Below are 16,153 nucleotides of genomic sequence, written 5' to 3'. Positions count from 1 at the left end.
ATACAAGGGTGTTTTTTTCTTTCATCATCTTCTCCCAACTCCGATGACCAATTGAGTTCAAATTTTCACATGTTTATTTTATGCATGTTGAGATACAAGTGAGAACACTGGTCTTTGACAATTACAAATAGTGTACCTTCCCTGTAGACAGACTGGTTCCCTGTGTTTATCTGCAATGGTAGAGACAGATAATGGTTTTACAGAAACATGGATTTGATTGGCTAAACCATGCAGTAACGCAAAAGCTTAATTTTATCATACACCTGTGTTATGATTGCTCCGATGTGCTATTTTGTCAACTGCACTTTCTAATTGCTTTATTCACTGTTTATTCAAGATTCCCTTTTGATATAGGGTGGTATACAATTTTTAAAATTTCGAAGCGCCGAAAGTGCTTGGACACCTTTGGTAATTATTGTTACCAGTGTTCTCACTTGGTGTATCTCAACATAAACTAAAAATAACAAAGCTGTGAAAATTTGAACTCGATAATATTGCTTTTTGAAGTTGCGAGATAATAACGGACGAAAAGACACCCTTGTCATACGAAGTTTTGTACTTTCAGATGCTTGATTTCGGACCTCAAATCTTCTGAGGTCTCGAAATCAAGTGAGAAATGACTTCTACGTTACTTCAGAGGAAATCTTTTCTCAAAATGTGTTATACTATCAAAGCTTTCAATTACTCATTACCAAGTAAGCTTTTATGGCAGTGGAATTTCACATTATTCTATAGCCCGAGTTCTGCATCTTGCGCTCTGTCACGAAGATAAAAAAAAAAGAATTTTCCCCGATCTGATGTAAACGTTGGGGGCGCTGTATCATGTTAACGTGGATGGAAACTTTGGATGAAAAAAAAATCAGCTGATTGTTTGCATGCTGCCCCCGATCGATCAACACGAAAATATTTGCACGCAGAGAGTGCAGGCTGAGTGTTTGATCAACGTTAATGTTATCGTTTTTTCCCAATCTGTTCGTGTCAGTTTAGTGCCAACATGGCACCGGGTAACTGTCGTAGTTTTCTGATAAATATCAGCGTTTTTCTTGCTCTTGTATTCGTCGTTATTCCATCCGTTGGTTGCGCATCTGCAGCTGGTGAGTGTAAACACAAAACTTTAAAAGTTAACGTTTGAAGTAATAGATAGAGGGAGGGGGTGGGTGGGTGTGTGTGTGTGTGTGGGGGGGGGGGGGTAGTAAGTAAAAATGAGAACCCTACAACAGCCCATGTACTTACATAAATCACGTTGTGTAAATCAAAATCACTCGATCATGCAATGAATGAAGAAACAGCTACCCAAGTACATTTTGTACAAAAACATGTTCCAAACTCAAATCAATTCAAACTGTGTAAAGTTGTTTCTGGCAGTGGCAGTCCTTGACTCCTTGCTCTACTCCTAGAACTATGCAGTTTTGTTCCGCTATCGTCTCCCGTAGCGTAACAAAACCGCATAGTTCTAGGAGTATCCTTGCTATGATGACTATCTATAATATCAGCGAATTGCCTTGCATCACAATCAATTACAGATCTTATTTTAATTGCCTGAGAGTGAGTGTTAGTTGTTTAGGTGTGATTGGTTACACACCTATCAGCGGTTAGCTGGGGGATTCCAACCCACAACCTTGTGATTGCAAGTCCTATAATTGCCTGAGAGTGAGTGTTAGTTGTTTAGGTGTGATTGGTTACACACCTATCAGCGGTTAGCTGGGGGATTCCAACCCACAACCTTGTGATTGCAAGTCCTACAGTCTGTCTGAGGGATAACCTTCCGTATGGCGCCACCACTTTTTTTTACAAAAAGGGATATATCAATGAGGTAAGTAAGATACTATATTATTTCATATCGAATGAAAAAGTGGTGGCGCCATGCGGAAACTTTTCCTATCTGAGACCCTATAATATTTTTCTTATTTAGTAATGGAGCACTGGACAATCCAATGGCCTGAAATATGGATCATCCATAATGATTTCAACAATCCATTTTGTTTTGCATCACATTTGAAATTTGGTTTGCACTCCTACCTTTTCACACTCACCCTCACATAAATAAAAAACCCTGCAAATTGACATCTTCTTCCAAGTAAAGTGCAGACTTCATGGTATGAAGATAATGCACTGTTGGTGCGCACCAAATACAGTGTATGTGCGCAGGCAGACAAAATGTATCTTATGTGTGCAGTATCTAATAATATTAATATACAGTGTAGTGTGGTTTAAAAAGTAGTGTGCCTGCGAGCTAGAAGGTTCCTTCCCCCTCAATGCCGCCTTAAAGGCATTAAGTGTCTTGAAGATCCTTCTGGTAATCTTGCCCAAGAAAAATGTTTTTGAATGACACAAATCTAATCACACAATTACAAGCCTTTGCTATGTTTTCTTCTATAGATCTGGAATCACATGAAGTTAGACGGGACCTTAAAGACAATATTATACTGGAAGACAATGGAACTCAATGGTACAACTTAACAGATTCAACTGCCGCCAGTAATAGTTCTAGTAATGTTGTTGTGGGGTTCATCGGAGCAGCCGTTGCTATCGTCTTCTTTGGCTCCAACCTTGTACCTGTAAAGAAGGCTGACACTGGAGATGGTAAGAACAGCTGGGCCCAATTTCATGGCTCTGCTTACCGCCGAATTCTGCGCTTACGATCACGATTCCCCGCTCAGGTGCAAGCGCCGAATTTCTGCGCTAGCCTTGTAAGCGTAGAATGCCTAGTAACGTGGAGTACGCACGCGCAAAAGCAAAAATTCACCGCTATCCCGTGAAATACGCTTGCCGTAAGCGCAAAATTCCCTGCTTCCGTAAGCGCGGATTCTGTGCTTACGGTAAGCAGAGCCATGAAATTGGGCCCTGGTTGTCTTTCTGTGTCGCAATTGTAGAGAGATTTGCGGTTTAACACCATGTGGAAATCTCTTTTTGAGTAGTGTTTGTTCCGAAAAGAACCTGTGGTTAATGACTCAACGTTTTGATCATTGTGCTCTGATTGTCTTCGGAGACGATCAGAGCAAGCTGATTGAGTCGTTCAGAAGACAGTTCATCCTGTGAATGCAAATGCGAATATTGATTTTTGACATCATTAGGGCTGTTTGCGCAGAGAATGTTTACAGGAGTTCAGCACAAGTCAATTGTTAATGCAAATTATCCGCTGCGAACTTGTGACGTCCACATTCTTATCACCTTCACATTCTTAAAGTATGAACCAGGCTTTACTTGATGTAAAAATAGTGATGTCACTTTTGTTTATATTAATTTGGGTTTTGACCCATAATCACCGATGCGTGTTAATTAGCACTGTATACTAAGTACTTATCCGAGTTCTGTGAACAAAATCACAGGCATATTGCTCAGGTGGGATTCGAACCCACAACCTTTGCAATTCTTATACTTATGTTTTTGTTTTGTTTGTTTAACCAAGGGATGTTTTATCAGTGGGTAGACTGCGTAGCTATCTGGCATGTTGGACTCATTGTAAACATCGTCAGGGGTTGCCCTCAGTTTCATCCACTCGCCATGCTCGGAGGCTTCCTGTGGGCCACAGGTACGTACCCTCTAGGAGGCTGGGGCGACTAGTGAAATTTACTACGCCGACTAGTCGCACCTCTAACAGTTACGACACTAGTCGCCCATGCCTAGTGTCCTCATTCTAGAATTTGAAAGGAATGTGTCAATATTTTGGGTCTTGGCACATTAGTTGTGTTAGAGGCTTGTTTTAGTAGGGTGTCATGGCAGAGTGGTTAAGAGCATCAAATTGAAGTTCTGGAGGTATTACGTCACCAGAGTGTGGGTTTTTGGTCCAGGTCATGACATTTGTGTCCTTGAGCAAGATGCTTTACTATAATTGCTTTTCTTCACCCATGGGTATAAATGGGTACCTGCGAGGGTAGAGGTTGATATTGTGTATGAAAAAGCCTCTGGGCGCTATGGCCGCCAGGTTGTATACTCCCCAGGAAGCTGAGAAAGATTAAAGGGATGTTATTGGCCCAAAGACCAGGGCACTAATGTAAAGCGTGTTTGAGACGGTTATTGTGAAATGTCATGTTGCCTTTAATCGTTTGTATAATCAGGGAATGTGACAGTGGTCCCAATCATCAAGACTATCGGACTCAGCCTCGGCATTCTTATATGGGGCTCTCTCAATCTTCTAACTGGTTGGGCAAGCGGACAGTAAGTATTAGGGAAAATGTCATACTCTTTATCTAAAGAGTACTGCTGATATTTTTGGGTATGTATTTGGTTTGCGGTAACACCAAGTGTCTATCTACTTGCCAGGTAGACGCACAGATGGTGTTACCGCAAACCAAATATATATTGATACCTCTACATGCAATGCTTCAAAATTTTGGGCTTGCAAATTGTTACATGGTATGGTGAGGGACAGGGCTTTTTCTATGGTACTCTGTTCAGCAGTAAAATTGTCACAGAAACCCAGATTTCCCAAGTTGATACCCACTATTAGACCACTAGAGTTTTATGAAGGGAGAGTTTTTGCTGAAGTGCCAAATACTATGCATGCAAGAGTAACTATCAAAAGGTGGTTCGTGGGGTGGATTTCACAAAGAGTTAGTCTTATCTTGGCTTAGATCAAGTTACTCGTCCTCACTTAGGACTAGCCTGAAATTTTTGATAACTCCTAGGACTAGTCCTCAGTTTGGTCTATCTTTGTGAAATCTTCCCCTGGATGACTTGGGCAACGAAAAGTACAACTATAAACTGCTCCCCATCCCTAATGTTAAGTCCTTGGTTTTGAATAGACGTGCTTTTAAACACATTCACTGATACTATCAGCTCTAACTTCAAGGTCATTCGGCCCAACTGTAAAATTGTTTTGATTTGATACTGTTCTGGTGGCTACTTTTTTTTTTTCTTCAGTTTTGGACTTTTTGGTATCAAAAAAGACGAACTTAGCAATCCTGTCTTTAACTACATTGGAGTGTCACTGGCATTAGTAAGGTAAGCTCAAGTTAACTACAGAGTAAATGCTGCAATTATTTGTATAAGCCCTTTCACACTACTCTTTTTCGTGAGGGAAAGCTTTGGTAATAATGGTCGGCCCTTTCACACTTGGATAGCTGTACCCCTGATCTACCCCGGCAAATGGGCATACCTGGGAATAGCAACCCCTGCTCTGTAGTAGGGGTAAGAGGTAGAGAACCCTGGGGTATTCTTGAATGTGCAGGTGGAACCTCGTGGCAGGGAAAGTGTGCCGGGGTAACCATGGGGGGCGGGGAAAGAAAGAATGTAACGAGAGAGAACTTTCTTCATTTGAACAAGCACGAAGAGAATATCTCATTAATTTTGTCTTCTGGTATTAAAGGCACTTGGTATTACTCAAAATAATTGTCAGCATAAAACCCTACTTGGTGATGAGCAATGGAGAGCTGGTGATAGTAAAAAAACATTGTGAGAAACGGCTCCCTCTGAAGTAATGTAGGTTTTGAGAAAAAAAGTAATTTCTCACTTAAATATTTGAATTGAATTCGCGACCTCAGATGAGGTCTCGATTTCAAACATCTGAAAACACACAACTTGTGCGACAAGGGTGTTTTTCTCTTCCATTATTCTATCGCAACTTCATCGACCAATTGAGTTCAAATTTTCACAGGTTTGTTATTTTATGTATATGCTAAGATACACCAAAGTCATCATTGAATGTCTTAGTGAAGTACTTTTAGTCATTTAAAACACAAGAATACTGAAGAATTAATATTCTTTATCCCTGATGGAAATTTTCCATCTATTAATTTGCCTTTTGTCTTGAGAAGTATGTGCAATTTTTTCATAAATTTGAAACCTTACAATAAATCTCTGGGCTTTGTGCACCCAGTGTTGTATTGTTTCTCTTCGTGAAGTCAGAGGTTACCAGTGGAGACGCTTCGTCTAAAGAACCCCCTAAAGATGCCACCAGTCGTACTCCTCTCCTTGATGAACAAGTGAGTCTGTTCCCAACACGCCATTTTGCTTCTTTTGTTTTGCAGTAGTCATTGCACCTAACCTTGCACACGCAATTTCCAGTCATTAACCACCCGTTCTTTTCAGAGCCAACACTAATCTAAAGAGTTATTCACATGGTGTTACCGCAAACCTCTCTTAAAAGATTTGCATCGGGGATAAAGAATATTCATTTTGGTTTTTACCCAAATACACAGATGTCTCTTGGTGTGACACTGCTCTAGAATTGCAAGGGTCGTGGGTTCGAATCCCACCCGAGTAATATGCCTATGATTTTTTTCACAGAACTCCGGTAAACTGAGTATACAGTGCTAACAGACAATAGTATGAGTAAAAACCGAAATGAATAAACCTCTCTAAGTTAAACTTCCACCATGCACATTTTCAACTCTTCCTTAACTTCCATCTTGCAAACGCTGTTTCCATCTTGCTCTTTTTAGGATCTTATGTCTCGTTTTCATAAAGACCACCGTTCTCGATGGTGGTCCCAAGGAGAATGATGAGAGGACATCCCTTCTGACTAAGGAGGTACAAACATGCAGGGCCAAATTTGACTTAAAGGGTTTGGGTACTTCTTGTACAACACAAAACACAAACGGTGTTTACATATTTACATTCATCTTAATTGGTTGAAGGATGGTAGAAAACTTCCCTAGACATAATGATTACATTTACTTGCTGAGGTGCCCCTTCAACAGTTTTCCATAGACTTTGAGATTTTTCAATGGAAGTGCCCTTCTCAAAATGAAAATGGCCATGGCCAATTTCAGGCTTGGCATGTACATGTACAACACATTGACGCGACTCATGAAAACATTGCTCTGTGATTTTCACTTTTTTTTCTTAAACTTGACAACTATCCTTCGAAGCTGAAACTTCTACACGTAAATTATAGTACATCCATCGTTACTCACAGTGAGTAGGGATTCATGTCTCGACGAAAAAAATTGAACTACAAAAGGTATCAAAACCCTTAAAAGCACAACATCAGTTTCAACCATTCACTCGTCTAAATTAGTAAGCAATGAAACTTTGTACAGAGTAACCTCAGTGTCAAATAAAAACTTCTTGACATTCGAAACATTTCAGATTAAGAAGTCGCACTACATTTCTATGCGGAAAGGGATTTTAATACGGTGAAAATAAACTGATTGAAGGTTGCCTCGTGTGACAAAACCTTTAGACATGCAAGAAATGAAGTGATCGTACAGGTGTCTTGCAGACTGCAATCTGAAACCCAGAACACTGTACGTCATTCCAGCCATACCGGGCTGCTGCATACGCGGCACAGTCTTCAACAGCACCATGATCATCATTATTAGGCTCATTGTTGGCCCAGTTTCTGTAGTAGATGGCAGTTTCTCCCTCCTTGAACACCCATATCCCTTTAATAAAATAGAAAGAGACATACAAGGTTGGCTGACAATAGACGGATTGCGCATGACGTCATTGACCACCATCTTTGATGAAACGTGCACGCGTGAAAGGCTATCATTGACAGAGAGTTGTGCCCATTTGCTGAGATTTGTTCGCAGAGCGTACAGGCATGCAAATTTACATTGTTTATCATCAAACATGGCAGTCGATGATGCCGTGCAGTCCATCTATGTTGCTTTGAAAACTAAAAAAGCTAGCTTTCAATCTGATCGAAATCCCATTCTCCTTAAATTCCATGATGTGTGCCGAACTTTGAGTACATTGTTTTAAAAATGTAACCCTGTCGCTTATGAAAAGAATAAAGGCTGGAAATAGGATTCAAACTGCTTCTAGCTACTTGGGCAATCTCGGTAGTCTAGTTGGTAAGACACTGCGCTAGAATTGCAAAGGTCATGGGTTTGATTCCCACTCGAGTAATATTCCTGCAATTTTTTTCACAGAGCTGGGGAAAGTAGTAAGTATACAGTGCTAACACACATGGGTGTATTATATGTAAACGAAAATAAAGGCTTTGACTCACCTTCCTGTGCAAGATCATTGCAATCAATCCAAAAAAAGTGCTCATTATGAGTGACACTGAGTAGTTGCTGAGTATCTTCAGTAGAACTAGGTGTGGCCATAACCCCTCCAATCTTGGAACACTCATCATGAGCTTGAGACCATGTGAGTTTCTCCTTAGTAGCTTTGAAGCATTTATCCTTCCATTGGATCCAAGTAGTAGGGCATGTCCCTACGCCTACTCCAATGGAGGCCATGCACACCTCATCACTAGCATTACAGCATGCAGTCATTAGGTACATGTAGATAAGTAAAGCACGTATCAAGATGTTCTGAAACCTAACCATTGTTAGTATTGATGTTTTGTATCTTCTTTTTCCAAGAGTAGTAGTCCGGGTCGATTTGCTAACCTTCCGCCTAGGTAGCAGTTAACCCTTTAGTCCCTGCACCGCCCGAGTTTGCTGAAATCCAATTTCTCAAGATTCTTGCAGTAAATTACTGGCATCGTAGTTCAAATTTTAAAAGATAGCCATGGCTTAATGTGTATGCACAATTTTTTACCCTTTCGGTAATATTTGTATAAAAGTACAAGTTCTCATGGGAACAATAAATGCCTCTCGTTAAACGGCTACGGTAATTTTTATGGCGAATATTTTTGTGCACGGATAAAATGAACACAATAGCTTTTCAAGGCTTTTGTCTGGCTCAATGTTCATACTGATTAAATGCGAAGGCATTAATTTTCGACAATATTATCATAAATGATGAACAGTTTCCTGTTTACTAATGAGCGTTTTGTTTTTCGTAAGAGCTAAATTATTTCATCATCATTAGCTTCGACAAGTCAACTGTGAAGGGAGAATTAATAACGATCTATAACAACTAGATATATTAACAAATGCGTAGACCTACTAATGACTATCGAGTTTTCTTTAGATGTTCCTTTTTTTCTACAAACACAAGCTAGCGAGGTTTCCTCGTACCCGCATACAGTGTATTGCTATATGCGGCTGGGCGGTACAGTGGCTAAATGGTTAAAATACAGGACAGGTCTTTTCAGAGCCGAGAAATCTTCCGAATTCCGAAAATCTATTCCGCGAGTTTAAGGCGAGACAGTTCTCTAAAGAACAAAATCTACCTGGCAAGTAGATACACACATGGTGTTACCGCAAACCAAATACAACTAATCTTCTTTTTTTGTTATCTAATTTTGAAAGTACTTTATTTTACTGGGCGTTTTGTTGATATTGTCAACTACCTGCTGAATGAGTTTCAAAGTTAATAGTGTTTACCCTATACACTGCATATCAGTCCATGTAATTAAAACCAGGTATAATAATATTAAAGGCAGTGGATACTATTGGTAATTACTCAAATTAATTATTGGCACAAAACCTTTCTTGGTGACGAGTAATGGGGAGAGGTTGATGGTAGAAAACATTGTGAGCAACGGCTCCCTCTGAAGTGCCATAGTTTTCGAGAAAGAAGTAATTTTCCACGAATTTGATTTCGAGACCTCAAGTTTAGAACTTGTGGTCTTGAAATCAAGCATCTAAACGCGCACAACTTACATTTGAAATCCTCAGACTATATAGAGACAGTTGCTTTGTCAAATGGTTCGGGGCAAGCTTTTGTATAGCAACCTCCAAATGAGCAAACCCAGGTACCATTGTGTCATACATATCTATTCAGAATTGTGTATGGGTGTTCACCACCTCTTACGTTACTCTATACAGGGGTGAGATATTTCAGACTTTTATCTGAATTTAGACTTTTTAAAGTCAGCCTGGAAAGCAAAACGCTTTATATTTATCTTAAAATAAGATAGGTCGTGCTCTTGAATCTACTCTTTTGCACTAAGGATGATGCTCCTAAAAGCTCCTGGGTATCTATAACTCAAGGCGGTTTATCGAAAAGTGGAAATACCATCATTTCAATTTCATTTCCTTTGAACAGACCACAGTTTCAGACTTCTTTTTCAGCACTGACTCTCACCCTGTTTACAAAAAGCATGCCCTGAATCTGTCGCGTAGCTTAGCAACTGTCTCTTTAGTCTGAGGAGTTCAATTTTGAAGCGGTAACTTGTGAAGGAGCAAGTCATTGTACAGGACTTTATTAAAAATCTAACATGCAAGCGGAATATTGATTGACATCAGCAATGGAAGCCACTGCATCGGACTTGGCCGATGAAAACTAACCCTATAAATGTACCTATGAGAAAAGGTACTGCCCTTTGGGTTTTTCCCCAGCCTATTTCAAGCCTGAATTTTTTTTTTCAGAGGGCAAAGCCATTTACATTTTGCAATGGGCACTTACATTGGTAAATCGTTACGTCTATTGGAATCTTTTGAAAGGGCATCAAGGCCCAGACCAGGGCAACACATGACCTCCTGGACTGACATTTCATTTACAGAAGATCTTATTTGTGTAAAAACAAATGCACAAATTGTGTTAAATAAATGTACAACTAAACTCTGGGGAAAGCATGTTTCATTTGTTTGACACTAAAATATTACTTCTTCCCTATAAGAGTTACTTTAAAACATTCTAAAAGATATGTAATATAAAAATACATTCATCTTTATAACCCATTTTGCATTTACACCATTGGTTCTTTTGGTTGCTTTAGTAGTTTACAACAGCTTATTCTATTTCCTTGTCAATATAATTGTAAAACATGTACCGGTACATTGTGTAACCGTCGCTAATTTTGTTTATTTTTGGCAGCAGGAGAGCACCAATAGTGAACCAGATATAAAAGTGATACCATCGGAAGATGCCTCCTGGGTCGATCGTCTGTCACCTACCCAGAAAAGAATAGTGTAAGTTGTGGGGACCCTTTCATCTCCAGATAGGGTTGAGGTTGGGACAAAGAGATTCAGAGGTTGAGGATTCACACCTGTATCTAGGTGTTCGAGATCTAAAGGTTTGAGACTTGGAGGTTTGGGACCTAGAGGCTTGAGACCTAGAGGTTTGAGACCTGTATGTATGTGTTTTAGATCGTGAGGTTTGAGGTCTAAAGGTCTGAGAAATTAAGATTTTAAGCCTATAGTTATAACCTAGAGTTGAGACCTAGATGTTTGAGACCTGTATGTATGTGTTTTAGATTGTGAGGTTTGAGGTCTAAAGGTCTGAGAAATTAAGATTTTAAACCTATAGTTATAACCTAGAGTTGAGACCTAGATGTTTGAGACATAGAGGACTTGGACATAGAGGTTTTAGACTTGGAGGTTTGAGACCTAGAGGTTTAAGATCTAAAGGTTGGAGATCTTTAGGTTTGAGGTCTAGAGGTTTGAGACCTAGAGGTTTAAAATCTAAAGGTTTGAGATCTTTAGGTTTGAGACCTTGATTTTTGAGACCTGGACCCAATTTCATAAAGCTGCTAAGCACAACAATTTGCTGAGCACTAAATTTCTTCCTTGATAAAAACAGGATTACCAACCAAAGTTCCATTTGTTGCATGTTGCTTGTTTACTTGTATTCATTTGGTAATCCTGTTTTTATCTAAGTAGAAGTTTCATGCTAAGCAAATTTGTGTGCTTAGCGGCTCTATGAAATTGTGCCCAGGAGGTTTGAAATTTAGAGATTTTAGACCTAGAGGTTTGGAACCGAAAGGTTGCAGACCCAGAGGCTTGAGACCTTATGTTTGAAACCAAGAAGGTAGTGTGAAACCTATAAGTGTGAAACCAAGAGTTTTGGGATCAAGAAGTCCTAGACTTTGATTTTTGAGACCAAGAGGTTTGAAATCTAGAGATTTTAGACCTAGAGGTTTGGAACCAAGAGGTTGCAGACCCAGAGGCTTGAGACCTTAATGTTTGAAACCAAGAAGGTAGTGTGAAACCTATAAGTGTGAAACCAAGAGTTTTGGGATCAAGAAGTTCTAGACTTTGATTTTTGAGACCAAGAGGTTTGAAATCTAGAGATTTTAGACATAGAGGTTTGGAACCAAGAGGTTCAGACCAAAGGTTTGAGACCTTAAGGTATGAGATCTAAAGGTTTGGGACCTTATAAGTGGGGCACCACGAGTTAGGGGATCAAAAAGTTCTAGACCAAAATGTTTGAGACCTAGAGGTTTGAGACTTGGAGGTTTGAGTATTTGTTTTATCTTTGTTATCTTTGGTTATGTTTGACAAATTTTGACATTTTGTGCTTCATTTTATTGCAGGGGTATATCTTTAGCAATAGTTGCTGGAAGTTTTTATGGGTTTAACTTTGTACCGTGTATTTGGATCCAGGATAATGTAGCCAACGCCAGCCAAAACGGTACGTATTTATTCTCTTGCCGGGTGTTTTCCTCATCAAATTATTAATATAATGATGATAATAAAATTTATTTGCAACCTTACACCTGCACTATTAACTCGGTATTTTCCAAGTGCTGTGAACAAATTTCACAGGCAAATCACACTGGTTGGATTCAAACCCACGATCCTTGTATTGCGGGAAAGTACTGAGTATACAGTGCCTGATACACATCAGTGTTTGGGTAAAAACAAATAAATTCTTTATTCCTGAGGCAAAAATTATTTCTGATAATAATAATATTGACCATTTCTTGCGCGCCATGTCTGTCAAGACCCAGAACAAATAATGTCCACGCAGGAAAATAATCCCTGACAGTAACGCTTCTCAGATTCAAACTTTGGAGATTAAAACTGATATTTGTTCAAAGGGAACAGTTCTCTTACTTTATACTATCGAATACTATCATAAAAATGTTTGATTGCCTTTAATCTTTAGAGTGATTATCGTATGCCTTTCCAGGCACTTGACACTATTGGTAATTACTCAAATTAATTATTAGCATGAAAGCGTATTTTTTTAATGAGCAACGGAGAGCTGTTGATAGTATAAATTATTGTGAGAAACGGCTCCCATATATTTCCCACTCAAATATTAAAACATTTCAGGCTTGAATCCTTTCATTGCTTTTTTCCCTCATTTTTCTCGTACAGTTTTGATGCCCAATTGAGTAGAAAGAAATTACAGGTTTGTTATTTTATGCATAAGTTTGGATCCACCAAGTCAGAATGCTGGTCTTTGACAATTACCAAACGTGTCCAGTGCCTTTAAATATTTGTGTAATTTTTTTCTTCTGTTTTTTTTAGGTTTGGACTACGTCTTCTCTCATTTCTCTGGCATCATCCTGACATCCAACGTGTATTTCTTGCTTTACTGCATCTTCAAGCGTAACCGTCCCCAAATTGGTGTAGGGCTAGTTATTCCTAGTATCGTCTCAGGGGTGATGTGGGGCATTGCGCAGTCCGGTTGGTTTCTCGCTAACTTCAACCTTTCAGAGAGCGTCAGTTTTCCAATTATAACCACGGTAAGCTTGAAACCATTGCTGTTACATTTCTGAGGCTATTTTTTATGGCTCTGCTTACCGCCGACTTATGCGCTTACGATCTCCGTTCTCCGCTTTATACGTGTAAGCGCCAAATTTCTGCACTAGCTGTCGAAGCGTAAAATGTCTAGCACCCATTCTTCGCTTACGGTATGAAGAGCAATGAAATTGGGCTCTGTTGTGTTTTGTTTCATTCTGTTTAACGTTGAAACAAAAGGGCTGTTCCCTGGAATATCAGCCAGCCCTTTTACCCTTAGATCGCTTTACCCCTGGGTGTGTTTAGGCGGCTGAACCAATAACTGTTTCGGTTGAATTGGTCATTGGTTAGTCACTGGCCAATGAGTGAAACAGTTGTTTCGGTCATTTTGGGAAACTAAATTGTGGTTCAACTTATTTGTTAAAAAGATCCTGGAAAATCAGTGGGCACAGAGTGTTTGTATTAGGCTAAACAATAAGGCAGGAGTTGGTTCCCAAAACTACAGAAAGGGGTTCCACAACAAGATCGAGGGTATGAAAAGGACATGAATTATGAAGAGAAAACTACACTTTATTGTCTTTGCCCTTGCATAAGACAATAACAGCATCTATTGAAAACGTATCCCATCCTCTTTTCAATCTTTTTGTTTAAGCATGCTGTCAATACTTCACATACATATTGATTTGCTTTCTTGTATTCAATTTTGTATTTGCTGTTTTGTTATAATAATCTGTTTTTCATAATAATTTTTGTAGATTTCGCAAATGGCTGCGATGAAATGTATCCCAATAACCAAATCAAATCAAATCAAATCAATTTATGTCAGGTATTAATTTCTCCATTTTGTTTTGTGTCTTGTTCCAGGGTCCAGGCATCATTGCTTCACTTTGGGGTGTTATTTACTTCCGTGAAATTCAAGGCAGGAGAAATCTTTTGGTGCTATTTCTCGCTTTTGCCATCACTATTACCGGTGCAGTCTTCACAGCGTTTTCAAAGTAACATCTACTGCCTTTTATAGTTGTGTGATTCCCTGTATAAATATAGAGACTCGCGAAGAAAGCCGGTCCTGTAATGCGCCATATTTTTTACCGCATGAGGGCGCTCTCAATAGTTTTTTTAACCACTTCCGGGAGTATATGAGATTCGTCCTGCACAGTTAATTATCGTTTGTCACTTTTGTTGCGCCATAGTTTTAAGTTGCTTTATAGGTGGATTATAGCAGCTCCTTTAAAAGTCTTATTGTCGGTGATGGATTAGATGTCTGTGGTGGTAATGTGTTCCAGTCTTTAGTAACTGTTTGGGGTATAAATGAATATACCCCGGAAGCGATTGAGAGCGCCCTCACACGATTTTTAAAAGGATGAGCATTCGTCAACACGATTGGCTGTATTGCTAACATCCGACTGTCCATGCTAACCAGCGCGGTTTGTTAACCAACAATAAAAAGTACTTTAGGGGAAAAAACTTTCCGGATAATGGTGGTTGTCCGATCATGTTCCATGATTGTATTAGGTGTGCTTACCACTGAGGTGATGTATTTAAGTTGACACTACTCGGGCCGACTCGGCTCCAGACGGTGTGAACACAGGTTTTTGCAAAGCTAGAAATTTGATTGTGCCATCAAGGGCTATCCTGGGCAGCACGAACAGCTTGATCGTGTTGTAGGCCGATGACATTGACATCGTCTATAACCTTGGTGATGTATGGGTCTGGACCGTCTGGGTGCATGGGGGAAAAAGGTGTGGGATTGAGGGTTAATAATTGGAAGATAACTGGGTTAATGGGATTTAAAGCCACCGGACACCGTTATTAATTGTCAAAGACCAGTATTCTCACTTGGTGTATCCCAACATATATAAAAATAACGAATCTGTGAAAATTTGGACTGGAGTAATCATCGAAGTTGCAATAAAGAAAGAAAAAACATCTTGCACAAATTTGTGTGCTTTCAGATGCCTGAAAAAAACTTCAGTCCTGAAGTCTTTTAATATTTGAGTGAGAAATTACCTCTTTCTCAAAAACTAAGTTACTTCAAAGGGAGCCGTTTTTATGCTACCAACAGCTTTCCACTGCCTATTACCAAGTAGGTTTTTATGCTAACAAATATTTTGAGTAATTAGTGTCCAGTGCCTTTAAAGTTTGGAAGGCGGCTGTGTTTATGGGAACTCTTAAGTAATAAAAAAGCTAATGACAGCTGTATGCAGGCAGTATGCAGGCAGTATCATTCCTGGTTTCACATTTAATATGTTTTTTTATTGGTGCAAATGTTTCTATTTATATTGTTAAACAGTATAATACATTTAAGAAGGTATATTGTATTTATTAAGTAAAAGTAATTAAGAGAATTTTATACTCAACAAAAATAATACTCTAAGGATGTGCCAAACTGCCTCATGTTTTAATTTTGAGCTATAAATTGTATTTTTGTTAAAATTTTTTATTGAATTTTAAATCTATATATATTTGTCAATGAGAAATTGTTCAAATAAATCATCGGGTCATAAAGATATAAACAAAATGGTGTATGAAATATTATTACTGTCATCATATTTTTGTGGACAATATTGTCCTTTTGTTGTGCCCCCCCCCCCCCCCAGATACAGCAAACTGTACACATATTCGGATAGCGCCCTCTTCGAATCAACCTCCTTCGTGTTAGTTTTCTAAAGATAGATGGATGGGACAGACTCGAAGATTCACAATGCACTGGTCTACTGTGTGGTATATGATCGAATTTGTGGCTGGCTGCTGTTGAAGCGGCCAGACCAATACTTTTTTTAATGAAAGAGAAAAAGTAAAAATCTACAACAATTTTTGTCAGCTTTGGAAATGTTCTACTCATGCTGTTCACTCCGTAACATTCCTCAGGCAGTCAACGTTTGTTTGGCACCTAAAATTCACACACACACAATTAACTATTTTTGCATTTCTTTTCAGACCATGCGAGCTTTGAA

General features: G+C 39.1%; 1 protein-coding gene across 4 annotated transcripts; it reads left to right on the top strand.

The window, feature by feature from the left end:
• The first annotated feature begins 926 nt into the window (after window positions 1-926).
• LOC117293713 (transmembrane protein 144-like) lies at window positions 927-14,405 on the top strand. 4 transcript variants are annotated; one of them, XM_033776133.1, is made up of 10 exons: window positions 927-1,094; window positions 2,380-2,583; window positions 3,410-3,532; window positions 4,059-4,158; window positions 4,864-4,944; window positions 6,384-6,471; window positions 10,609-10,700; window positions 12,044-12,141; window positions 12,987-13,204; window positions 14,064-14,405. In XM_033776133.1, exons 1-10 carry the CDS (start codon window positions 995-997, stop codon window positions 14,196-14,198), a joined length of 1,239 nt encoding a protein of 412 aa, XP_033632024.1. In that variant the 5' UTR covers window positions 927-994; the 3' UTR covers window positions 14,199-14,405. The 4 variants fall into 4 exon arrangements, with proteins under 4 accessions (XP_033632024.1, XP_033632023.1, XP_033632022.1 ...); XM_033776132.1 differs by having other exon boundaries at window positions 10,606-10,700; XM_033776131.1 differs by lacking the exon at window positions 6,384-6,471 and adding an exon at window positions 5,819-5,924.
• Window positions 14,406-16,153: the final 1,748 nt, after the last annotated feature.

The sequence above is a fragment of the Asterias rubens genome, chromosome 8 (genome assembly GCF_902459465.1).
Source record: "Asterias rubens chromosome 8, eAstRub1.3, whole genome shotgun sequence".
In the NCBI taxonomy this organism is placed as follows: Eukaryota; Metazoa; Echinodermata; class Asteroidea; order Forcipulatida; family Asteriidae; genus Asterias; species Asterias rubens.
Note: the sequence above shows the minus strand (reverse complement) of the source record. Positions and strands in the feature narration are given on the sequence as shown.

Excerpts from the sequence above, each read along its gene's own strand:
- LOC117293713 (XM_033776130.1), top strand. The coding sequence starts at position 995 with ATGGCACCGGGTAACTGTCGTAGTTTTCTGATAAATATCAGCGTTTTT. Across the intron at positions 2,584-3,409 it reads GAAGGCTGACACTGGAGATG|GGATGTTTTATCAGTGGGTA; the intron begins GTAAGAACAGCT and ends TGTTTAACCAAG. Across the intron at positions 3,533-4,058 it reads AGGCTTCCTGTGGGCCACAG|GGAATGTGACAGTGGTCCCA; the intron begins GTACGTACCCTC and ends TTGTATAATCAG.